This window comes from Aythya fuligula, chromosome 9 (genome assembly GCF_009819795.1).
Source record: "Aythya fuligula isolate bAytFul2 chromosome 9, bAytFul2.pri, whole genome shotgun sequence".
In the NCBI taxonomy this organism is placed as follows: domain Eukaryota; kingdom Metazoa; phylum Chordata; class Aves; order Anseriformes; family Anatidae; genus Aythya; species Aythya fuligula.
The window spans coordinates 24,239,075-24,264,208 of NC_045567.1; the positions used below are offsets into that span (position 1 = coordinate 24,239,075).

The following is a 25,134-nucleotide window of genomic DNA, read 5'->3' on the forward strand; positions in this document are numbered from 1 at the left end:
CTTGGAGGTTCTTCTTTCTGGAAGAAGAGGCCATAGTTTATCAGCAATGAGTTCCTGATAAATATATATATATATGTTTTAGGATTTATCAAAATGAAGACAGGGACATAGTCTGTAAACCACATTGTTTGGTGTAAACAAAATGTCTCAGGCTGTGTACAAACAACGCACCTCTACAGAATTTTCCTGGTATCATTCCCTTTGCTGATGTGTTCAATACAAATTCAGGAAGGGCTTTTTGCAACTCATGGCAGTTTGAGTAACACGTAAGTAACATTTCTTGTTACAAAGCATCCTGGAAGGAAGCAGAGAGTTAACAAACATGTAACGCTGATGACTATACTCAAACCCCAGAAACCTATGTCCTGAGAGCTCATAATTAGTATTAAAAGAGTGTCCACCTACATCACCTGACAGTGAGTTATGGCAGTTACTACTGGCCAAAACCCACAGCCACAAAACCTGACTGTCATCATCAGATGCTAAGATGTGGGCCTGTAAAAAAATTCTGAGGTAGGCATCCATCAGCTGACAGCTACCTATTTGGGGCATAAATACACCCTTTGGGCCTCTTTTTATCATGTTATGAGGCTAGGAAGTGCCGTGAAATCTGATCTTAGGGTAAAATAATTTTGTTTTCGATGTTGATCATCCCCATCAGGAACATTCCCCCTAAATGTTGGGGAGCAGGAGCACAGCTGCTGTGTGGTGTAGGTGAGAACATTGCCAAGCCCTGAATGCGTGTGGAGGATGTTGGCTCTGCAGGGGCGCTTACCCACGTCTCCAGAGGTCGCCCCGCACCGCCAGGCCCCGAGTGGAAGCTTTTGATGAAAAACGTGGGGTTTTTGGGACTGTGTTTGTCTCGTTTTAACTGGCGCTCGAACAGCGGCGCGGAGCGCGGGGTGCGCTCGCATCAGGGAGCACCCGCTGGGGGCGGCGGGCGCAGAGCCGGCGGGGGGCTCTCGGAGGGGGACAGCGGCCGGGGAGGGCAGCACGGCCCGGTACTACTCGATATGGCCCGGTACGGCCCGATACAGCCCGGTAAGACCGGGTAGGGCCGGGTATAACCCGGGTACGGCACAGCCGCGCACTGCCCGTCCCGCCTCAGCCACCTCCCAAGATGGCGGCGGGCCGGGCCCTCAGCGCCTCTCAGCGCCTCACAGCGCCCCCTCCCCCCCCCCCCGCTCCCCGTCACCGCTCGCGTCACGGCCCCGCGCGGGGCGGTGGCGGCGGCGCCGCTCCCCCTCCCCTCCTCCTCCCCCTCCTCCCATTGGCCGCCGGGCGCGCGCTGCGCAGCCAATGGGCGGGCGCGGCCGGGCGGCCTAGAGCGAGGCTGCCCCTCCCCCTCCCTCCCCCCCCCCCCCCTTCTCCTCCCCTCAGCGCCCTCCCGGCCCGTTCCGCCCGGCCCCGGCGGCAGCGGCGCCCGGAGCAGGCCCGGCGGCGGCGTCGTCCTCGCCTCAGCGGGAAAAGAGCGGCTGAGGGGCCAAAAAAAGGACCCGAAAAGGAAAGGGGAAGCGGAGCGGGACCCAGCCCGGCGGCTTCGGGCCCGGCAGGCGGCGGAGGAGGCGGAGGAGGAGGCGGAGGAGCCGCGCTCCCCCCCCCCCCCCTGCCGCCGCCGCCATGGCGGAGCAGGAGAAGCTGGACAACCAGCGCCTCAAGAACTTCAAGAACAAAGGCCGCGACCTGGAGGTAGGGCCCGCATCCGCCTGGCAGCAGCAGCAGGAGGAAGAGGAGGAGGAGGAGGAGATGAAGGGGGGGTGAGGCGGGGTATGGGGGGTGGGGGGGAGGAAGGCGGAGGCCGCGCTCCGGGGCCGGCCGCGGCCGTTGGGCCCCGCCGTGAGGGGGCAGCGGGAGGCCCCGGCCGGCCCCGCCGCCACACAGCGCCTCAGCCCCCGCAGGGCCAACCCCCGGAGCTGCTACAGATTCCCTGCTGTCCCCTCTAACGCAAAAATAACCCCCCCCCCGGCCCGCTTTATCGCCCTCGAAGCAAGGAGGCGGCTGCCCGGCCTGGCAACTTCGGGGCCGCTGCGCACGCGTTGGAGGAAGCGGCCCCGAGGCTCGGCCGGGAAGCAGGAGGGGAGCAGGGGGTTGGGGGTGCCCTAGGGGACGGTCACCGGGGGAAGCCGGGCTCCACGCCTCGCCCAGCAGCCCTCTGTGGGGAGACTTGCGCGTGGTGAGGCAGCAGCGGGCCTTGGCCTTCCCGTTTCTGCTTTCCTCTGGCCTCGCTGCGTGTCCCCGTGGTTGGCGTGACGCCGGATCCTCGCCTTAAACACCGCGCTCCGCACGACGTGTTTGCTTAAATAAAGGCAGCGTTTGAGTTGCTGTCATTTATGAAAACATCTGCCACGTTTCCCGCTTGGGTAATCCAGGCATCGGGAGTACCTCAGCCTATAACTTCAATCAAACAACTTACTCTTCAGTTATATACAACGCCCAAAGAAGTTGGAAGTGAGAACAATTGCTGCAGTGTTTACTGATAGGGTTGTTAGCTTTGTTAGCAACTCTTTGCTAAGATGTTCGCCTGTTTTTGTATAAATCGTTTTGTTATCAGCGAGTAGATAACCCTAAAAGCAGGGAGAGTTTAGAAGGGTGCACAGTGAAGCACGTGCTAGCACATTAAAACTGAAAGCAAAGGGAAAATACAGGCTGCAGTTCATCCGTGTTTTTTATCCTGTGGTGCCTACGTACCTAGGGTTGACGTAAATTGGCTGAAGTGAAAATGTTCAGGATGGACACACACAAAAAAATAAAAAAATCAGTTGGGCACTTGTGCCTCAGGAAGCAGGTAGCCTCTTCAGTATTGTTCTGGATTTGCTGAAGCATGTAAGCGGCCTTCAGCACCGCGACAGAAGCCCTGGGAGGCTGTGTTAAATTTTAGATGCTGACATCTACCCAACAACTCTTGGAGCATACGCTTGCTACTTAAAATAACTAGCCGGGATGGTTATTTTTCATACAATGGCTCAGGCTTATGGCTATCGCTCGTTAACTGCTTACGCGCCACATGTGTCGTTAGAGGGTGAGGTGTGGGTGATGTCTGCTCCCAGCCAAGTATCCTATGGCAGCAACAGTTGCTAATGAGTATATTCAGCTGGCTCCCAGCGCCGGGGATCCTGCGCTGCTTCTAGCAGGAGGATGGCTTATTTACTTCGCATAGGAAGCCAGCGTTTGATCTTTATCTCTTCCCTTCATCTTGCCTCCTTCACTCTTCCCCTGTTTAACCTCTGCTGAAGTTGTGCTTTTAAACATTAGTTAGTTCAGTTCAGCACTGGTGATCCTTCTTTTCTGTGTCAGTTTGCCTCCATTTGGCATATCAGAAAAACTGAATTATCCCAGTCTTAGGTTTGGGAATGCCAAATTCACAGGTAATTCTAGAGGCTGTGAGATTTGACATATTGCAAATTACAAACTTATAAAATAACATATATATGCTTACATATTGCTCAAAGCAGCCCATTTATGGTTAATTGCATAGCAGTTGCTGTCACGTTGTGCTTAGCTTCCAGGTCTTATCCCTTCCCAAAAAGGTTATTGTGTATCTTAGAAAAGGCAGAAAGGGGATTTTCAGTGTTTTAGCTTCAGAAATGCCGAGCATTTATTTAGCTTTTTGAATACTTACTGAGTTAAAGGTGGATTTTTGTTTTCTAGTCCATATCAACATGCTTCTAAAAATACAAAGTCTGGCCTTGAAAAAGGAACAAAAACACGTGTTTTACACAGTTTAACACAATTCCTTCATACAATTAAGCGTTGGGTAAACATGCATGCACGGACATGTCACCTTGTGAGATATTGCTGCCATGTGTTTTGGGATGACAGATTGGTGACAACATGGGGAATAGAGGAACACAAACCGTTTGCTTGTTCTTTTTTTCTTATTTATGGCACTGATTAAGGAAACATTAAGAAGTTTATGCTCAGTATTTGAGGAGTTTGTGGCAGGAGAACAGTAGTTTGTAGCTAACTCCAGGGCAGTATCTGTATCTCTGTGTAGAGCTTACGAGTCCCAGTTAGGAGGTGCTGGATGCTCCAAGCTCTTCCAAGATTTAAGAGTCAGAGCTGTGAGGGGGAAAAAAATTGCACTTTCATGGTGAGATTGAGCTGGCCTTACAGAACTGCAGGAATAGTCACTTGTTAACTTAAAAAGTAAAAAAAATCATACTGAAAAGAGTGCTTATTTGTTGTCTTATAATAAATTATGCAAATGCTTATTTACTAGGAGAGCTAGTTAAGGTGACTTGTACTTTTTTCATCTTTCCTCTTCCATGAGAAACAGGTTTTACTTGGCCTTGTGTTGTTTTTTTCCCTTGAATAAGAACAGTTGAGCTGTTTTCTCTGTTTTTGTGATAAGAAACCTTATTTTCTAACTTTTTTTTGTTGTTGTGGTACCATAGACCTTGGAATCAAATACTAGATCTTCCTCTTCTCTACAAGCAAAAAGTGCAAGCTGCTCCTTGCATCTGCAGTAGACGGAGTTCTGTGAATGAGCTGTTTCTGAGTAGTTCCCTTTGGTGCTGCTGCATTCCAGGGTCTCAAGTACAGCCTTGCTCCTGGGAAGGGTGGAAAAGAATTTTTGCTGTTTTTATTTGATTAAACATTTTATATTTTTTTGGGGTGATTGTTGCTTACTGCAGCGTTCAAGTTTGATTGACGTTTAGGTTTTCTGAAATGAAATCAAAGCTGTATTTTTAAGTATTATTCCTTTGGAAAGACTGGAAGAAATTGGTGACTTTATGCTGCCCTTTTCTTCCCTCGCTTGCCTGTGTGGTTGGGTGAGATATTGAGAGTTGCTTTAATAGTGCCAGCACAGGAGAAGTGTCAAACAGCTTTCTGCTCTGCAACTGAGAGATGAGTGATGCAAAATGAGGCTACGTTGTGATGCAGGGTACTTCAACAGCTGCTCCAACCCTGGTTTTGAGTCTGGATGCTTTAAGATTAGCTACGTTAGGACAAGAGTTGCCCCTGGAATTCACTGGGTTTGTAATAGTGGCCATGTACTTGGAAACACCAAGGAAGCTCTAGAGGGTTGAAAGAAAGGTAATGTCATGAGAGATACTGGCTCCCAGGTGGTTAGAAGCTTTTCACCCTTTCCTGTGTCCCACACAGAATACTTTGGTTGCAATTCCAATAGGAAGGAACTGATGGAGAGCAGGAATTTCACTCTGAGCTAGTTAAAAATAGGTTCCATCATGCTGACTTGCACTTCTGTGATGACGCTTACACACTTTGTTTAAAAAGTCATACTTCTCCAGGAAAAACGGGAGTGACAGCATGCACAATGTCATTGATTTTTCTTTATTATTTTATTTATTTTGTAACCGAGAGTCCCTGCTATAACTCCAGAGCAGGCGGAGTTGCTGAGATGTGTTTTTCAGGTGGCACCTTGTAGAGACTGTGGGCATTAAAATTCTATGGGATTTTAATCTGTGATCTTCAGAGCAGACTTCATTGCTGTGGTCTGCAAGTGAAACAATATAGGAGGAAAATAATACATAGAGGAGAGCCTAAATCCCTTTTCTGGAGTGCCTGTGCAGTCCCACTGTAGGAGCAGTGCATTTGGCAAAGCGTTTGCTGGAATGGGAGAAGTAGGTGAAGTTCTACCCTTCCTGGTGTGTATGCTGCCAGACCTTTTTCCTGTTGAAGGTGCACAAACAGCTGCTCAGGTGAAATGCTTTATAGTAGCGTCCCCCAAAAAAGATGGAGACAAACTGTGTGCACGGTAGGGTTGGGTTTTTGAGAGCAGGGATGCAGAGAGAGGTAGAAGAGGAGTCAGGGCACGTTAGCTGAGAACAAACTCCAGGTATATGCCAGCATCCTGAGAAAGGACTGGTAGGTCTGAGCTGTTCCTGAGGGAGGAGTACTTCTGAATCAGGTGCTGCTGTGAAAAACACTGGAATGTGTCAGGATCCTGCAGCTAACGTGGGATTTGGGTGATCAGCTGAAGGGCTTGAACCATAGCTATTAATACAGCTATTGAAGTCTGGCAAGAAGAATCTTTTCTTGTGATCCATCTGCCCTTTATGTATGCTGATTTGTTTGCTTGCCATAACTGTTATGGGCATAAAGGTGTTTGTTCATTCGCACCTGTGTGAGATCCATGGAGGCTTGGTACAATTCTGCAGTCTCTTTGAGAGAAGTTTTCCTCATTTTATTTTCTACTTGAGCGTGCCAGGTCTGACCACCATCAGGTTCTCTGGAAGGGCAGCAGCGCTTTGTGCATGGATAAATGACCGAGTGCTTCTCGCCTTCAGCTCTGTTCTTTGGAGCCACCACTCGCCTTCACCAGGATCCCAGGGTTATGCTTTGCTGGGCTCGAGCTGCACGTGGCTCCCTTGGGCACAGCATCCTGCGGCGCCTGCAGCTGCAGGCAGGGCTTTCCCCGTGCCCAAGTGATGTGTGCTCCGTGTTGTGCTGTGCTGCACAGCGCAGGGCCGTGGGCTGCCCTGTGGCCATGCCAGCAGCCTGCAGCTTGTGTTTAACAAGTGCACGTTCAGGGAGGAAGGTGCTGAAGGAACTTTTCTCCTAGGAACTTTTTCTTCGTGTTGTGTCAGTGTGGACGTGAGTTGGAGCTGTTACAAAATGTTAAAGCTTCGTTTCTGTACGTGTAAGAGAAGTATTACAGCAGCGCAGAGAACATCCGTTGGTCTGGAGCTGGATTCATAAAGATTTATTATCAAGTACACTTTTTCCCTCTTTAGAGACTGCACTTCTGAGATTCTCACCGTTATCTGAAGAATTGTAAGAAACATTTGAAAAGCTTATCTGCTGTGGAGAACAAGTTATGGCAGTGAATCTCAGCAGCACTGGGCTCCACTATTAATTCTGGTTTTGTTTGATCTGTTAACATTCCTTGAAGATGTACACATTTTCTGGCTACTTGCTTTGGTGCTTTTTAGTGTGGGGCAGTCAGCGTGTACTTGGTTGTTGTGCCTCTGCCCCGGTGGTTCCAGGTGCTGCAGCTGCATTGGGCAGGCACGTGCCTTGCCTTTTATATCACGGGAAGCTGTTGGGGTGTGGGTGTTCCTCACCGCTGTTTTTAGCCTGTTTTTCTCATGATGAACTGCATTTTGGGCCTCAAACGATGAAGGGTTCTACCTCCAAAGCAAAGCAGTGGGGAGCCGTGCCTGCTTTTCCACTCTCATCCTTTCTTGCCCCCCTTTTCCTTTAACTCCATCCTTTGAGAAGTTAAAGTATCTTGCTCAGAGTCCAAGTTTGGATTCTGATAAAATGTACATTCCTTTCAGTAAAAGTAATTCTGATCCTGAAAGTCGAGCCATAAACCTTCCCTTCAGAGCTGGTTCTTGCTGCCACCCAGAAGCTCTCCTAGCTGCTCCTCTTCCTCACGTCCTGCGTTAATGCAGTCCCGTATGCTCTGGAATTGCCAGGGGCTCAGTAAAAACGTGGTTGTTTTAATTCTGCTCGTTCACTGTAGAGTTGAAGTATGGAATAAAATCACTATAGACTAGATCAAGTGATTTTTCTTCCTGGTTCCACTGTGCTAACACAGGCACTAGTAAACCAATTTCTGTGTATGTACAGTTCCATCTTCTGGATACTGTAAATGGGAGACTGTAGGAAAGCAAACAGATTTGTTCTTACAGTACCAAGGGTTTTATGTGGCTTTCATTCCTAAATAATATTTTCATAGTTCAACTGTGCTTATTAGGTCTCTTTATTTGAACTTGTTTAGGAACCAATTCCCCAATGCACAGAGCTAGTTCTGTTTCAGGCAGTAGTGAATGTGCACAGCTGAAATCTGTGAATTTACTGCAGTATCTGGGAGAAATGAGTGGTGGTGCAGAGCCTGGCTTTGGGGTGAGGCACAGCTCTGGTACAACCAGGCATGTTTCATGTGGCAGAGGACCTCACTGATACCCTGCTACGAGGAGCCTGGTGGCATCGTGTGGAAAAGGGTGTGCTGTTGTCTGGATCTGCTTATTCTGAAGAATTAATTAGTGTCAGTTGTTGCTTTAGCAGCTGTACTTTGTTTATATGGAGGATTACCTGCACAATCTGAACTTCAGCCTGCTTTTTCAGTATAGTTTATAGTTTCTTGACTGAAGAAAGGGTCATGAGTACCAGGCAAACTTAGTGTGCTTTGTTACTTTGCCATGGTGCTTGTGTATAAAACAGAGCAGCACCAGAAGTATTACAACTCCTTTCAACATTGCCCTTTAAGACAGTTGTTTATTCTCCCATTCAGTATCCTTTCTTTTTTCAACAGAGACCTAGGAGAGACTGTTTTATTGTGCAATAATACAGACAAGAATAATTATTTCAACTTCCTGTTTGATTGCTACTTCTATAATGAAAATGAAATCTTGTGTACAAGCACTATTCAAAGTGCATCTCTTGGAAATAGTTGTGCAAAATCTTAATCACTTGAAATAGATTCAGAACATAACGTACTTTTGGTTTTGATTCTTTTCAGACTATGAGAAGACAAAGGAATGAAGTTGTTGTGGAGTTGAGAAAGGTGAGATGAACTAGTATTTGTTTTGACAAAATGGTATTTTGTATTTCACTGTTTCTGTCCAGAAAAACAGAATTGTATTTGTAATCTACTGAGGAGAATAATTCTTGCTTTTACAGCAAGGATTTTATTTCTAAGGATTGTAATTTAAAGATTTTAAAAGGCTTACCTTTTTTCCTTTCAAAACCAGGTGTTATGTCTGGAGACATAAAGCTGTTTTATTTCCCAGAACTGTAGTTCAGCACTGTTTAGAGTCATTGGAAATATAATTCCTGAGAAATGTAGTCATAACTTGATTTACTTATGGGATGAACAGAGAAGTATCTTCTGCGGATGGACTTGTCTTGTTATAAATACTAACAAACAAGTTGTAGTGTCAGTGATGGATATGTGAATATGAAACTTGCAACAAAAGTACAGTTAATGCTGTAGATAAAGTTGGAGAATTTTTCTAAGCAAAAGTGATTTCCAAAATAACGCTTCACTCTATTGCTTTTTCCAACTTCTTGAACGTTGGAGCAGTAGCAGTGAAAGAATGCTTATGATGCTGGTTTAAAAGAAAAACTTCTCTTGCATTCTTAACAACCCTCCCCTTCTCTTTAAGAACAAAAGAGATGAGCATCTTCTGAAGAGGAGAAATGTACCTCATGAGGATATCTGTGAAGATTCTGATATAGATGGTGACTTTAGAGTGGTAAGAATTAACTTAATTTTAAACTGTATCTTTATTTTTATTTTAGAGATTTCTGTTTTCTAACTGTTGTTTTATTTATTTTCTAGCAAAACACTTCTTTGGAAGCAATAGTACAGGTAAAAAAAAAAAAAAAGGAAAAAGTATTTTCTGAACATCATACATATCATGGTGATAAATTCTGAAAGGTTTAAATTCTATCTTCTTTCAGAATGCTTCAAGTGACAACCAGGGTATACAGTTAAGTGCTGTGCAGGCTGCAAGGTAAGACGCTTCTCAAATATACCATTTTCATTCTTTACCATGTGCTTGAATTCAAACAACGTATTCCAGCTTAATTGGAAAAAGTATGTCATCTAATGATTAAAATCATTGATAAACAGAACTTCAAATAAAATATGTGGTTCTTTGAAGCAGTCAGAATTTTTGTTATGTACAAGTAAATTCTAAGATTCACTTTAGTTCAGTACTACATAGTACAATAAAATATAGCTAGCAGGGCTACGAAGTGTTTACATTTTAAATACAGAAAGAACTGTCAAAATCCTTTTTGCTAGTTCTGTCATGGATTAGGCCACTAAAAGCACCTCTTGTTTTAGAAGGAATTCTCTGTAGTTGCATGTGTTGAAGTATTCTAAAATGCTTCTATAAACTTTGCTTGCATAAATTCAGTATGTGACTGCTGTTTCATGAACCTACTGCTTTGTCATTGTAGCAGAGCTACAGCCTTGCATTTTTACCCAGAGTGTCTGGGGGATGTGCAAGGGAAGACTTCCATTTCAGCTGACTTCTCTTATATCTGGAAGTCAGTTTGATGTTTGGGAGTTAATGTATTTAAAACAGATAAGGGAAAGAGCAGTTTCTGTGCCTGTTTCCATTAGGCAACTTGCCTTCTTCAAAAAGCTTAGGGTAGTATCGTGTAGAACAACGTTGTAGTAAATAGAGCTGTTTGTTCTAAGGCAAGTTAGACTGAAATATAGTTGCTTAAGCCTGTTTTAAAAGGAGATGGGAACATCCACTTGAGTGTCTTAACACTTTAATTTTTTAAAATTGAAAACTAATTTGAAGATAAGTCAGTGCGGTTGCTGGAATGGCTTTAATTAAAGCTGAAAAGCATTTGTTTTCCTCTAAAAATACTTAATCTGTACTACCCTTTAGTCTGAGGCTGGAGCAGGAAGGAGCAATCTTGCACGTGTCTAACCCCCAAAACAGCTGGAATAACAGGAACAGAAAACTGATTAGAAATGCTTCTTTCAATAATTTTTTAAAAACTACTGTCCCAAAACCTGAAGCATTAATTGGCTCTTGTAGTAAGAGTTCTCTACCTGTTTGAGCAGGTGGTTTATGAGTAGTCTGCACTATGACTGTCTTGTCACTGAGCAAGAAGAAGAAATGAGCTTCTGCTGTTCCTGTCAAAGCAGCCAGGGTTGTCTTATCTCCCTTCGTGGGTGGGGGAGGGAGAAGCTGCAGGAGGGTGTAACTGTGGTGATCTCTATTTTCCTGACTGACTAATTTTGAAGTTTATTGCCAGAGGAAACGTGGTCACTGAAACAGGCAACGAATGTAATTTTTTTTTTCAGTAATCTCAGTTTTGGGGCTTAGTTATTTTCCCTTATTATTGAAAACAAGTCTGTTTCATCTTTGAGATAGACACTAGGTAAGAAAATTCTCTGCCAGAAGATAGTGCAACACTGGAATGGTCTGTCCAGGGATGTTGTTGAATCTCTCTGCATGGAGGTTTCCAAAACTGAACTACATGAAGCCATGACTGACCCGATAAAGCGATAGCAATAGCTGCACTTTGAACAGGAGGTTGGACTAAACAACCTCCTGAGATCCTTCCTAGTCCTCGCTTCTCGTTCTGTGATTTAAGTTTCCGTTTTCTTTTCCTAAACAGAAAGCTGCTTCTCGTTCTGTGATTTAAGTTTCTGTTTTCTTTTCCTAAACAGAAAGCTGCTTTCCAGTGATCGCAATCCACCAATTGATGATCTAATAAAATCCGGAATATTACCTATTTTAGTGCACTGTCTTGAAAGAGATGACAAGTGAGTATTTCTACAACTTGGAATATTACATTGTGAGAATTCTCAGAATTTACGTAACGTGCTTATGAGTTCTGGTTGAAAACTCATGTTGCAATATTTTTTTTTCTTATTTTGTAGTCCCTCTTTGCAGTTTGAAGCTGCATGGGCTTTGACAAACATCGCATCTGGAACCTCTGAACAAACACAGGCCGTAGTTCAATCTAGTAAGTCCAACAGTATTTGATCATTGATAAAGCATGCACTGTAGCTTCCACAAAAATCAGAAGATCTGAATGATACTGTAAAGAGCATCCACACTCCTGTTTCTCTGTATCTCAAGCATGTTCACCAATCCATGTGTTAGGGTTGGTCCTTTCATGAGATAGCTAGGATGGTTGAAATTGAGTTGTCAATCACAGGCCCGTCGCTGAAGGACCTGCCCATGAAGTCTCCTGCCAGAAGTTCTACTTCTTCTCTGGCAAGCAGCATCAATTGAAGTGCACACCTGCTTTTGTTCTTCATTTTCTCAGATTTTTAAATTCAGTTGGGTTTCATGATGGTGAGTAATCTCTTCTGGGAACTCACACTTGTAGCAGAGTTATATCTGCTGGTTTTCAGTTTTGAAATATTAAAAAGTCAAAAAAAAAAAAAAAAAAAAAAATCTCATCCCGCTGTCTTCCAAAATCAAATTGAAGCAAAACCACCACACTGGCCTTTATGTTTTGAGGAATCTGAAGTTTCGGGAGGAATTGTACTTGAAATCTGAATTGCCAAGTACTGCAAGCTATCTTCTGTACTTTTAACATGGCCTAAGTGATTTAAAAAAAAAAAAAAAAAAAAGGCAAAACAGAAGTGTCATAAGAGGTTCTTCCGTGAGACCCATGGAAGAATCAAACATGCATTTAAACAAAACTTTTTCTAAAATCCTTGGAAGAAATCCACAAAAATTGCACTACCTGAGGTACCATTATCTTTAATAGTTGGAATTAGTGTTGTGTTGCAGTTTGTGCTGCTGATACTGTTACACATGCTATGCTTCCAACAATGAAAATACCCAGAGTTATACCTGTTTGTTTTTCCCAACACCACCGTTATGTATTGACTACTTGGAACTTTTATTCAACTCTAAAATGTGTATTGTGGTTTAAGTGATGAAATACCAGTGTTTCTTTTGTTAAGTAATTCTAAAATGTATGTTGTGGTTTAAGTGAAGAAATACCAGTTTCTTCTATATCTTCCATGACTGACTGTTTAACTTGAGTGATTGAGGTAGATTATCTCTTTTTCATTTGTTAGTGCTAAGCAGTTACAGGCTTCTCTCAACCTATGTGTTGTCTGGCTTTATATTTTTTTCAAATAATAGGTATATTCATCTCTCATAAGAATGTTCTTAGCACCAGCACCATCCCGTCTGTTAGATGGCTGGTTGGGTTTCATCAATTCTTAATTAGAAAATAGGTTAATTATCAATAGGAAATTCAAAGAAATTTAAGGCAGGTGACTTCAGTCTAAGGACTTCTTTTAAATGAACGTATGCTTTAAGACTGCATAGTTTGCAAGATTGTTTTCCCTTGCTTTTACAAACTGTTAACAGGCTTAGAAGTTAACTCCAAGGGTCAAATCCAAGCTTTATCAAAGTATGTATCATTGCTAATACTTAAAATTTGCAGTTGCATCTAGAATTTTCTTCAGGAAACCTAACTAGTGTATATTGCTCCACACCTCTTGATGACCTAGAACACTTTTTTAAACCTAGCTTGTTGATGGATTGAAGATGGGTGCCAATTACAGTAATTATCTTTGTGATGGTCTTTGATTTTTAGCTAGGTTTGCGTGTGTGCTCTATATTAGCTGACCTAATATTTAAAATGTATGACAGTATGTTTTATTTCTTCTAACGATTGTTTTAATTTAAAAAAGGTCGGTCATTTTTCTGAAAGCACACAGTAGTTGTTGGGGACAACTCTTTTTCTCTTGCTTATAGGCATTGTAAAATACCTCTAGTAGAAAATATGAATTTCCTTGTGATGTGTTTTCTTATTTTTCAAAAAAGTCTTTCCTTGAATGTTGTACTACAAAATACCAGCATCTCTTAAAATTTCCTGTGATCTAAAGTAAAGGAGTGCTTATTTCAGACTGAACTTTGTCATTAATGTAAGCAAACACCTTTAGTGCTAAGGTTAAAGAAAAGAGATTAGTTAATTAAGTGTGGTGTGGTGCACACAGAATGAGCTTTAAATAGTGGTTCAGCTTTAGTTTTAAACATTAGGATGATTCTTCTGTCTGAGTTAGAAATGTAGCTCACTTGATGAGTTTGGGGAGTTTGTGTGTTACCATTTGGAAACTTGTTGCTGCTCAATCAACTGACTCCCTTTTTTGTCATGTAATGGCAGCATTTGAAACCTGTTCTGCAGTGATGAGCTAGGTTGTCCCAGTATGTTGGATTATGGTTCTCAAATTGAGTACAGCCAAAACTTAGTGGTCTAAAATGAGACTTAAAGTTAAGGATGGTATATCCATATTCAACCAAGATGACTGCCTTCACAGAAACAGCTGCTGTTGCAGTATGTGTACTTTCATAAGGATTGTCAAAAGATGCTGAATGGAGCCTGGAAATATGAGAGGAAAAATACACAGTGACTTATTTCAGTATTGTCTGGGAAGTTAAAGTTCTGACCAGTACTCAACAAAGGGAGAAATTTCTCATGCAGTCTGAAATTTTATTTAAGGATAAAGTATGTCAACTATTCTGTCTCTTGAGAGAGAGATTTCTTAACAATTGCATGGACTTCTGTTTGTATTTTTCAGATGCTGTGCCACTTTTTCTGAGACTGCTGCATTCGCCTCATCAAAATGTTTGCGAACAAGCTGTGTGGGCTTTAGGAAATATCATAGGTTTGTGTTATTCCTGCCACTAAAAACTTAAGTTCCTTTTGAAATTGAATGAATAAAATAAGTAAGATTTTGTGTTAGAACTTGGAGGTGTACAACTGTAAGATAAAAAGCAGTTGTTGCTGGCAGTCACCCTGTTCTGAACTTCTTCCTGTTTTCTCTATCGTGTGCTGAAGTATACACACAAAAACATGGCTCCACGGTTTCATTGCAGGTGCAGGAAAACAAATTATTGGCAAGCAGGCATGCAGATAGTTAGAATGAAAACTTTTGCTTTGGGTTCTGAAATCTGGCCTCAGCTCACATGCATTGCATAGAATTCTAGATGAGTTGTGATCACTTGGTTTTCTGTTTAATTTTTTTTTGTGCACACTTTAACACCTTCCTCTTAAGAATTTAGTTGTTTTTAATGAGTAGTTCAAAATGAAGCAACTGGGCTGGAGGCATATACAGAAGCTGCAGTAGACTGACTCCTTCATAAGCATGGATGCTGAAGAATGGATCCAATATTATTTACTAAGTAGCCATTATTAATAATTCTTTAGCTATTATTTTGTTGCATGTATGCAGAACCAGATGAGGCAGTTTAGTCTCCCAAACAACAAGGTGTTGGGCTTGTGCATACATTATGCTTTACCGCTCAGTGTCCTCAGGTTATCTTTAGGGATTTGTAGTCTGTTTTTAATTTAAGAGGATAATTTTGAGGTGGTTCTTTTTGTGAATGGAATGTGATGATCTTTGTCTTCATACTTCTTTGGTATCTTCAACAGGTGATGGACCCCAGTGTAGAGATTACGTTATTAGTCTTGGAGTAGTGAAACCACTGCTGTCCTTTATCAGCCCATCTATTCCCATAACTTTCTTAAGAAATGTTACTTGGGTCATGGTCAACTTGTGCCGTCACAAAGATCCTCCTCCGCCGATGGAAACCATTCAGGAGGTGACTGAATTACTCGCTGCTCAGTCAGTGTAACTAAAGTGAAGCTGCGTGTCTGAATGCCTTAAAAATAACTGTCAAATGGTTCTTTTCCTCCTCAGATCCTTCCAGCTCTCTGTGTTTTAATTCACCACACAGATGTAAATGTAAGTAACACCACTTTGAGACAGTTTTGTGTTCTGGTGTAGTTTTCTATGTGAATCATAAAGTTTGCCGTACTCGAGTAACTTTCTTTAAAATAATGTGAAAGAACAGATTTATCTATTTATGTTAAATTTATTTTGATATCTTTGTTTTTAAGTAACAGTTACAATTTTGCCCTATTTCTCTATATATTTTTACAAGTACTTACTTGAATGTGCTTTCCCTACATTTTTCCCAGCTTTTCTCTGTGTTTCTAAGTTCATCCTGATATAAAATCAGATTACAATTTCACTTGTTTTTCTGCAAGCATTTATTAATAGATCTACGTAGATTTTTGACTAGCACTTAAGCTTGTGGCTGTAATGAAAAATCTGTATGAACAAGAAAAAATGGGTATCTGCATATATAAAATATTAGAAATGTTAGCTAGTATTAGGTTTTGTTAACACACCTGAGACATTAAGTATGGTCATTAGGTTATTTTAATATTGAAGTAAATGACTTCACTAAAATTATGAGATTTGTTTAGGCAAGAAGCTGACCTAAGTCAGAACTACTTAAGATTTAATCTTTGCTATAGTGAAGTTACAGTTCAGTTTAAATTATGGCAGCAGTGCTTTACCAAAATGTTTAAATTATAATGCATACTTTAGTTAATGTACTATATGCTAATTCCCTGTATATAAACAGGTGACAATGAAGCTTATACAAATATCTTGAAATCATTATATTTGTGGATCAGTTAAAAGTTGCTAGCTGTCATTTTTTTTGTGAGCTGTCACTTGAAATAACCAGATTTACTGTTGCTGAAATTTGCTTCTCTGTGGGAATACTTAAGCAGAAGAACTTCTAAGTTGCTGCTGCACCGGACTTCAAACAACTTTTTAGCGCTTTTTTTTTTTTTCTTAAATGCTTTGGCATGATGCTAAGAAAAATAACTTGATCTTACATGATGTGTGGACCATTTCCTTTAGAATGTTGAATACCCCTAATTTATTTCCTAGGGCTTTCTCTTATTTCTAGGGGACCATCTTTCATATCTCACATTGTCCAATAGTACTTCATGAAAAGGGCAGATATATTTGATTTCATGTTTAGATGGTGCTTAGATACTTTAGATTTTTAGCTGTAATCTACAATTTAGCTGTTGTTCAGTTGTTTTTAGTCTCTATTCTTAGGAGCTAGAACAGGTCAAATAGCAGGTCTAGATCAGAATTATTTAGAGTGAAAGGTATGAAGTTTGTAGAGCAAAGTAGGTTACGGATATGAATCTGCTGTATTTCATTAGTTCTGGTTTAATTTTTTTTTTTAAGACCAATGCTCATGTGCTAATGACAAATGTTTTTTTATGTTAGATATTGGTAGATACAGTCTGGGCGCTTTCGTATCTAACGGATGCTGGCAACGAACAGATCCAGATGGTGATAGACTCTGGAATAGTCCCTCATTTGGTTCCTCTTCTCAGTCATCAAGAAGTTAAAGTGCAAGTAAGTTCAGATAACTTGAAGGGAGCATTTCTCAAAATGCAATACTGGAGAAAGTAGCTGGTTTCTATTTATAGACTCTGTCAAGGTGTAAAAAGTACCTTTTCCTGTGTGATGTGGCATTTGTATTTTTTTTAGCCATTTGAAGGTATAGAATGTGCTCAGTTAGAAAAATCTTCGTTGTTTCCATTTAAAAGATTTTTGTTTGAATGAAGTGAATGTGTTTTGTTTCAGACTGCTGCACTGAGAGCTGTAGGAAACATTGTCACTGGTACCGATGAACAGACACAAGTAGTTCTGAATTGTGAAGCTCTTTCACATTTTCCAGCACTTCTGACACATCCCAAAGAAAAAATTAATAAGGTATGTCACTGCACAATTTGGACCCAATTGGTAACTCCTTTATATTCAGCTTAGCTCTCTTGGAACCTACATAACGTAGTGGGGTAGAGATATGAGTAACTAATTACAAAATACCAGCTTATGTCAAGATCAGATAGGGTGGTGATATTTTTTTTTTTGAATTTGAGATCTGTAGGAAAATCTCTGAGGAGCTGTGAAGTTGTACTTGACAAGAAAGGTTGTTTTCTGATTCTTCTGGTTTAATTTCATAAAAATTCAAGCTTTAATTTGTAATTAAATCTTGTAATTCTGGCTGTTGACTTAAAAGTTAGAATCTTGCTATGTGAAACATTTTAATTAAACTGGCTCTCTTGGAAGTGATGAAATAGAGATAATTGGATGTCTCTTTGAATGGAGTGTGTGTGATAAATAGCATTTAAATGGGGTGGGTGGGCGGGGGTGCGTGTGTGTGTGCATGCGTGCATAGAAGAGGCTTTAACTGGGGGCACTGATAATGAAGTGCTGATTCCGGAGTGCATCTGAGGCATGTTGTTAAAATCTGGGGTCCTGTTTTCCGACATTGCCGATGATTAAAGCCCAAAACAAGCTCACCAAGACAGGCCTAGGCATCTTAAATCTCTAACAGGTTCATTAATAGAAGTGATCCTGTGATCTGATCCAAGAGACTCAGTTGAATTTTCAAGTACAGAAATGTGTGAATTCTGAATCTCATTTTGATGGAAATATTTATCCAAAAAGTTCTCATCCTGGTTAAGTTGAGAGGAGAGGGGAACCAAGAGAGTGGTGGGAAGCTTGTGATAAAGAAGTGTATCAACTGTAAGATTAGAACAAGGAGATAATTTCACATAAAATTTGTCAGTATATTCAGTATATGCTCATTATTTTTTGACTAAATTTATAGGCTTAGCATTAGGAGGTGGGTGTGCAGGGAAGGACTCTTGTTCGTTGTTTAACGTAGGAATTCATACACAGTCTTTGGCTCATTTCACCATTTAAATGTGAGGACTGGGAGGGCATACTCCCAAGAGAGGGAAAAACTGTTCCCTTAAACATTTTCCTAGACACCTCCATTTCCCTTGTTGAAGGGGTGTCTTGGGCTAATAGAAGGGTCCTATAACTTTACAATATTCCTGAAAAAGCAAGAATTTAAATGATAGGTAGTGCATTTTCTTGATGACTGACACAAATGAGAAATGTTGTGGAGCAGGTAGAATAGATCTTCTATTACTTGTTTGGAAAATGTGCTGGTTTGTATTTCGGAGCTTTTCTGACCATCAGCTGAAAACTGCTGTACCGTCCTCAGTAACAGAATCAATTAGAAATGCTCATATGTAGCCTTGTTAAATACTTTTTCTACTTAATCTGTGGTTTTGGGGTTGTAACTTGGTTACAGTGAAAGACTGAAGAGCCTTGCAGTATTTCCCAAGGCGAGGCTTTCGTCTCTGTTTCCTGTAGGTCTAGTTTGCATTAGGAATTCACGTATGTACTATCATTTCTTAATTATGTTTGAGAATTGCATGAATTGCAGACCCAAAAACATGAATGTTAAAACTTGCTGGTGGAAATAAAGTACGGTATGCAATAGTATCCGAATTAACGATTTCTCAAATCTTTTTATTTTGCAGGAAGCGGTGTGGTTCCTATCTAACATCACTGCAGGGAATCAGCAGCAAGTTCAGGCAGTAATAGATGCAAACCTTGTTCCAATGATAATACATCTTCTAGATAAGGTTAGATAACAAGAAAAATTTAACCGTTTGTTTCCTGAAGTGGGGAAAATGACACTGAATTCATTGCTTTGTTTTACGTAGTACTGTGAAATGGGGTGTGTGGGGGGGCATAATGATAATGTCTACCCTTGAGCATTTTCATACATGGCAAGAAGTGCATTACTGTTTTGTATGATCTTTCACAAAGAGCTGTGAGGAGGGGCATGTTGAACGTATTAGGGGAAAGAAGCAGGTCGATCCTTCTTGGTTCCTCCTTAGTCTTGTTTATTTTTTTCTTTGTAAAGACTGGGAGCAGAATTATGTGCCCAAATATAACACAAAGAGGTATGGATGGGGAACAGTGAGGTAGTTCCCAACGTTTTGCCAGAGTTTAAGGACTTTATTCTCCTTTTTGTTTCCCCTGCCTTATCTGGAAACCTCAAGACACGCTCAACAGTTGCATTGATTAACCTGATCATTTGTGACATTTATCAAGTCTGAGAGTATCCAAGTAATGATACTGCAATACTAGATCACGGAATGGCAATGTCCTATCTTTTTTTTAACAAGTAAACCTATCAACAAAAAATAGATGGGTGTAGAAGATAACTGTAGATGGTGTTCAGTTGTTTATTTGCAGATATGGCAACGTGCTGTATGCCTGTGTAGATGTACACTACTTCTCAGTGATACATAAGGTTGCGGAGATAAAGCTTTTATTGCCCTTTTTATTAAATAGTGAATTCACATAGTTGCTGTCAAACATTTCTGAATGCTTTTCTCATGCTTTTTCAGTTTCTCACTGCTTGTTGAGTACCAGGCTTGAATGCTAATCAGTCATCTTTCTGGGCTTCAAATACCTGTTTTGGATTTCAAACGTAGAACCTTGGTGTCTTTTAAAACACTAGTATCCAAACTGCATTGTGTTTCCAAGGATCTGCCTTATGAGAGAGAAGGGAGCTAAAAGGATGCTTTCTAATGGGAACAGTACCACGTTACGATCTTTCAAAAGTTTCCCACTATTTGCTTTACCAAGACTTGATTTTTCTTTCCTGAAGCGTGTAAGGAAGCTAGAAATACCAATCTTATGATTTCAGCCAAGACAAAGATAGAATATCTTTCACCTGAATAAAGGCTGGGGTTAAGACTGAAGAAATATTTGTCTTTTTCCTTAAGTAACACATATAAATGCTAACTTATTGGTCACAGAGAAAAGCAAATGAGACACTCCTTTAAAAAAAAAAAAAAAAAAAAAAAAACTTGACTAACTTCAGAAGCAGACAGTTATAGTATGTACTAATATAGTATGTAGGGTATGTTTATCAAAATGGACACTCGCCACTTATCGCTCCCTGTAATATGTGACAGCCGTTGATAAAGAATGTGAGAGAGGAGAGCGCTGTGTTTTTTTTTTTCGCTGTGCTACAAACAAACTTTCTGTGGAAGATCAATAAAAACATGGTTGCAGGGATGGGATGAACGCACTGCAAGTAGACTCAAACATTTGTAGGATCTGTTAGTTAACCTCCCTCCTTAATGAAAACTGATATGGTGTTACTGTGGGGAGCTGAAGCTTTTAGTAAAATACTGCACATAAGAACTGGAACGTTTACTTCTATTTACTGTTGTAATTTTAGGGTGACTTTGGTACCCAGAAAGAAGCTGCTTGGGCAATAAGCAACTTAACAATCAGCGGAAGAAAAGACCAAGTGAGTCAAACTTTAAGAAAAGGTCCTTAGACTTCTGTGCCAGGATTATGAATGTGTAGACTACTCTCCAGTTCAGTTTTGTTTTTTTTTTTCCTTTCTTCCACAATGGATTAAGGAGTGAATTTAGTTTCTGTTTTTGGAATGAACTGAGACCAGGCATGTCAGTGGGGATTTGGGTGGAGGCACTTCTATTGGGTTGGGGCTGAGTAGGTATGGATAATTGCGTTCAGGCTCTGATAAGAATCTTGGTCATTCGGCAGTAGTATCTTTTTTCCACTTTTTTTTCCCTGTTTGGATAAGAATGTGATAATTATAATGATAGCAGTCACTGAGTAGAAATATACTAGTTCCTTGTCAACCCAGAATATTGAATCAGGGGCATGTGTCATTCAAAGATAAGGTTGAAACTTCTCTAATACTGAAAAATTTACAGTATCTAGTATTTGTTTAAGCAACCCATATATTGCTACAATAATATACGTATATATTGCTACAATAATACATAATATACCCAGATAACATAAATCATAGACGTTACCTTTTCATGCTATAAAAAAAAAGTATGAAAGTGACTGCTACAAACTATTCTTATCCTGTTTGGTAATTTTGAGTGCTTTGATTTCATTAAACTTGTCTGCTTGTGTGCTTCTGGTGCTTTGTTTGTCACACTCATGAGATTACTACTTGTTGTTTTTTTTTTCCCCCTAGGTGGCATACTTAATTCAACAAAATGTAATTCCTCCCTTTTGCAATTTGCTAACAGTGAAAGATGCACAAGTAGTGCAAGTGGTTCTGGATGGACTAAGTAATATATTAAAAATGGCTGAAGATGAAGCAGAAACCATAGCCAATCTTATAGAAGAGTGTGGAGGTATGGTGCTGAATTGTTTTTATACTGTTTTGCAGAAGTTGTTTGATCTCCTACCACATGCCCTTGTGTGTATTGGCACAGGTGTTTTAAGCAAATCATTCATGTGTGGTCTGCACCTGTCTGCTAGTAACTTTTATCATACTGGAGCTACTTGCTGTATAATCGAGCTACAGATCAGTAACTGGCATGTTACTACATCCAAAAGTGCATGGATTTGGAATGTCACACTTCATGGCAACCACACCAGGCGCTGAAAAGATGTTTTTAGGAAAAGGGAGGATGATGTAGTACTTACTGCCCTCCCTGGTCCTCCCCCTTATCTCCAAAGATTCCCCCAACCACTCAGAGAAGAGAAGAGAACACAATCGTTGCTGGCATAGACCTTACGACTTTTTTTTTTTTTTTTGTGGTATGACTGGATGTACTTTGTTGTTGTAGTGTGTATTCCTCAACCTCTGATAGCTTCTTAAAGATTCAGCGAAGTCTTTTATTCTTAAGCATGTCAAGTGGGTTTTAAGAGCATCTTATTGAGATTCACTTTATTATGCCTGGTTTTGTTTTTAATGATTTTGTATGATGAGGCCTTATGGAGAGAATTTTTTTTTTGTCTGAACTTAGTATTCTAACTTGACTGTGTCTCTTTTTGTTTTCCGTAGGCCTGGAGAAAATCGAACAGCTACAAAATCATGAAAATGAAGACATCTACAAACTGGCTTATGAGATCATTGATCAGTTCTTCTCTTCAGATGATGTAAGTGTGTTATAGCTCTGAAATCTGGTTTTGTAATCACTTGGTTGTTTTCATAGATGTGGTTCAAAAGGGCGACAACAGCTCTAAAGACTGCTTTATAGAGAAGCACTTATTCATTTTTTTTCTACCCAATTCACTGATGAGCACTTACAATACTGCTGCACATATGTATGCAAAATTACAGACTTATTTCAGGGCGTTCATTGAAACTGTAGCTAGCGTTCTTTATTAAAATTCCATCAGACCAGTACTGACAGAATAGAAAATTAATTCTAAATATGATTAAATAAAAATCTAAAATGGGCTATTAAGCTCATGGAATTTTTAACTTGATGCCACAGCCTTTCTGAATAGTTGATTATAGGCAATGACGAGAGGCTTCTAGGATTTTGAAGGACATCTGTTTAAATAAATAAAAAGCCTTGTCCTAATCTGTATTCCTGAGTGGTGCAGTTGCATAGATAGCAGAAATAGGATGAGCTTTCATGTAAACAGCCTGCTGGATGTTACCACCATAACTGAATATGAATTTCTCTGGCCTTAAGTGGGACAACTTTATTATGCTGAAAGTTTGCCCTCACTGTTAGGGTTACTTGCGTAGATCTTGTGCTTATAGCCATGGATTCTGAAAAACTTGCTTGTTTTTAGCCTGGATGAGAAAAGCATTGAGTTGTCCACTGGCATCCTAAAGTGTCATAGCATTGGCTTATTTGGTGTCAGCAGCATAAACTAGTTGTTTAAAACTTCATCAGAGTTAGTGACGGATGATCCCCTTGCGTAAACCAGTTGCATGTCTTCCATTCTTCATGATGATGGTCATCTGAAGTTCTGATAGGCAATTTAAGCTGCACCTGAGGTAACAAAATACTAGCCTTCAAATAGTTCTCGGAACTGCCAGCTTCTGACTAAGCTTGGTTTTAACATCTGATAAGCTCCCTGCTGACTTGAGTACCAAGTCTGAGATTCTGCTGCTTAAGAAAAAAAGATTCTGAATAGTAATTGCAGAGGTAGGTGTCAAGTGAAAATCAGGGTGCATGAAGTGAAAATTAAGATGGGCTGATTAAGAATGTTTATTTCAGCTTAAAAGTGTAATACAAATCTAAAAAAATCTAAAACCCTCTTTTGATTTATATGCACTTTAAATCATAAAATAAGCTAACTGCGTAGAAAGGGAATACAATAATGTCAGTCTGCATCGTGAAACGAGGGTTTTCTTGTTGGCTGAACAGATTACTACAGAAATGGTAAAACTTGGTAGGGCATGTTTGCAAGTGGAGTTTTTTTCTAGAGTCCCATTTTTATACGAACAGTAATACAAAGGTCTCCTTTAGGAACTCAGATTTTGTGTATACCACAGGCCTTGGAATTTAATGTAGCGCCAATTCGGTAACCTGTACACTACCTATTTAAATTGAAACTGCAGTTTCAGCTTATTCCTTACATGATTTAGTGGTACTGGTTGCTTCTAAGAACAGTGACACTTTATAAACTGGCAATAAGTATGATGTTTGGCTGACAGGATGCTTGCCAGAAGTGAGAACTTCATAAGTAAGACTACTGGGTGCTACGCAGCCTACCTACTAAATAAAATCTAAACCATTTCAGGCTAACTTACTTTGTCATAGTAGTACTCTTACTAAGTTGAGAAAGATCAACAGGAATTTATGCAATGAAGGAGATCAATTGAAAGGAGAAAAGTTCTTTAAGATTATCTCTTTTTAGTGTGACTTCTGTGTTTCTGTTAATTCTTACAGTGTTCTTGTTCTTTCAACAGATTGATGAAGATCCTAGCCTTGTACCAGAAGCAATACAAGGCGGAACATTTGGTTTCAATTCATCTGCCAATGTACCAGCAGAAGGGTTCCAGTTTTAGAGTGGTATTTTGGAAGTTAGGTACAATGCAGCACTGAATAAAAAAAAAAAGGTTTGATCCATCAATCTTGGCTCATGGGATCCGCTGCTGCATTAAATCGGGAAAGAAAATGTGAAGATTTCATTTGGAATCACAGAAAAGCCCAAATGAAGTCAAGATGGCGAGTGGGTGCGAGTGAGAATGAGTGGCAAAATGTAATGAAAAACTTCACACTGAATGCTTATTTAGATTGTTCAAAGAAAAAGGGCTACAGGTCAAAGATCTTCAGTGCCTGAGAAGGAACAATGACTTACTAGAGCAATTGGGGGGAAATGCAGTACTATCATCATCAAGCCTTGTAAGCATAAGAGAATAGGATGCCCATATAAGTCCAAGGAGAATGAGCCCAGGCCTTGCTATGAAGCACCGTGTGAATGGACAACATTGAATGAATGTCTGGACTCGATGCTGTGGAGCCAGGCTCATGTTTCAAATCTGGGGCTCTTCAGTCATGAAGCAGACTCCTAGTCCTGGAGTGGCGTGTGTACGAGAGTATGGTTGTGATGCTGTATGTGAACGCATGCAAGCTTGATTCGCCTTCAGGGGGCTGATAATAAACCTAGTAAATCATCAAAATGAGTTCATAAGTGTTAACTTACACTGGACACAAAAACAAAGACCGGTTTAGCAGCAGACTCTGGTTTACTCCTGCAGCCTGTGTTTCTTTTTTTTGTTGTTTTTTTTTTTTTTTTCCCCTCTTATTTTTCTTTTAGTTATTTTTAAGTTCTTTCCTGTATGGCTTATTAGTTACTTGTAAAGTCAGAATTTCAGGAAGGCTTCCCTGTGCATTTGCACCAGATGAATGTTTGATGTTATGAAAAGCTTTCCATATCATCAAAACTAATTTGTAGATTTTTGCATGAAAAAAATCATACATTTCCCTTCAAATAGACTGTGTTGCAGTACACAAGTTACCATAATAGTAGAAAGCAGTAAAATGTGGTAATAAAATCTCATCCTTTTCATTTTCAAAGATAACATGAAGACCTTTGCATGTGGTAATCTACAGCATAGTTCATTTTTAGATTTTGTTGAGTCCTGTAACCAAATGTTTCCGTTGTGGTAGAATACCGTGCTGTGTTTCAATGTTACTTGTTTTCAAACTTTGTTTTCTATGAAAATGATATGGAAACTTCTAAAAATGGAATTTGGTGCATATGTACTGCCGAATAAA

At 40.4% G+C, this 25,134-nt stretch overlaps 1 protein-coding gene and 1 non-coding gene across 2 annotated transcripts; both read left to right on the plus strand.

Annotated features, from left to right (window-relative positions):
- Positions 1–1,399: 1,399 nt before the first annotated feature.
- KPNA4 (karyopherin subunit alpha 4) lies at positions 1,400–24,536 on the plus strand. The gene is made up of 17 exons (XM_032193079.1): positions 1,400–1,689; positions 8,432–8,476; positions 9,078–9,167; positions 9,254–9,283; positions 9,376–9,428; positions 11,114–11,209; positions 11,327–11,412; positions 13,997–14,083; positions 14,851–15,020; positions 15,119–15,163; positions 16,517–16,648; positions 16,880–17,008; positions 18,634–18,738; positions 20,355–20,426; positions 21,135–21,297; positions 21,954–22,048; positions 23,823–24,536. The coding sequence occupies exons 1-17, from the start codon at positions 1,621–1,623 to the stop codon at positions 23,919–23,921; spliced, it is 1,566 nt and encodes a 521-aa protein (XP_032048970.1). The 5' UTR covers positions 1,400–1,620; the 3' UTR covers positions 23,922–24,536.
- Positions 17,360–17,669, plus strand: LOC116492802. The gene has a single exon (XR_004253633.1).
- Positions 24,537–25,134: the final 598 nt, after the last annotated feature.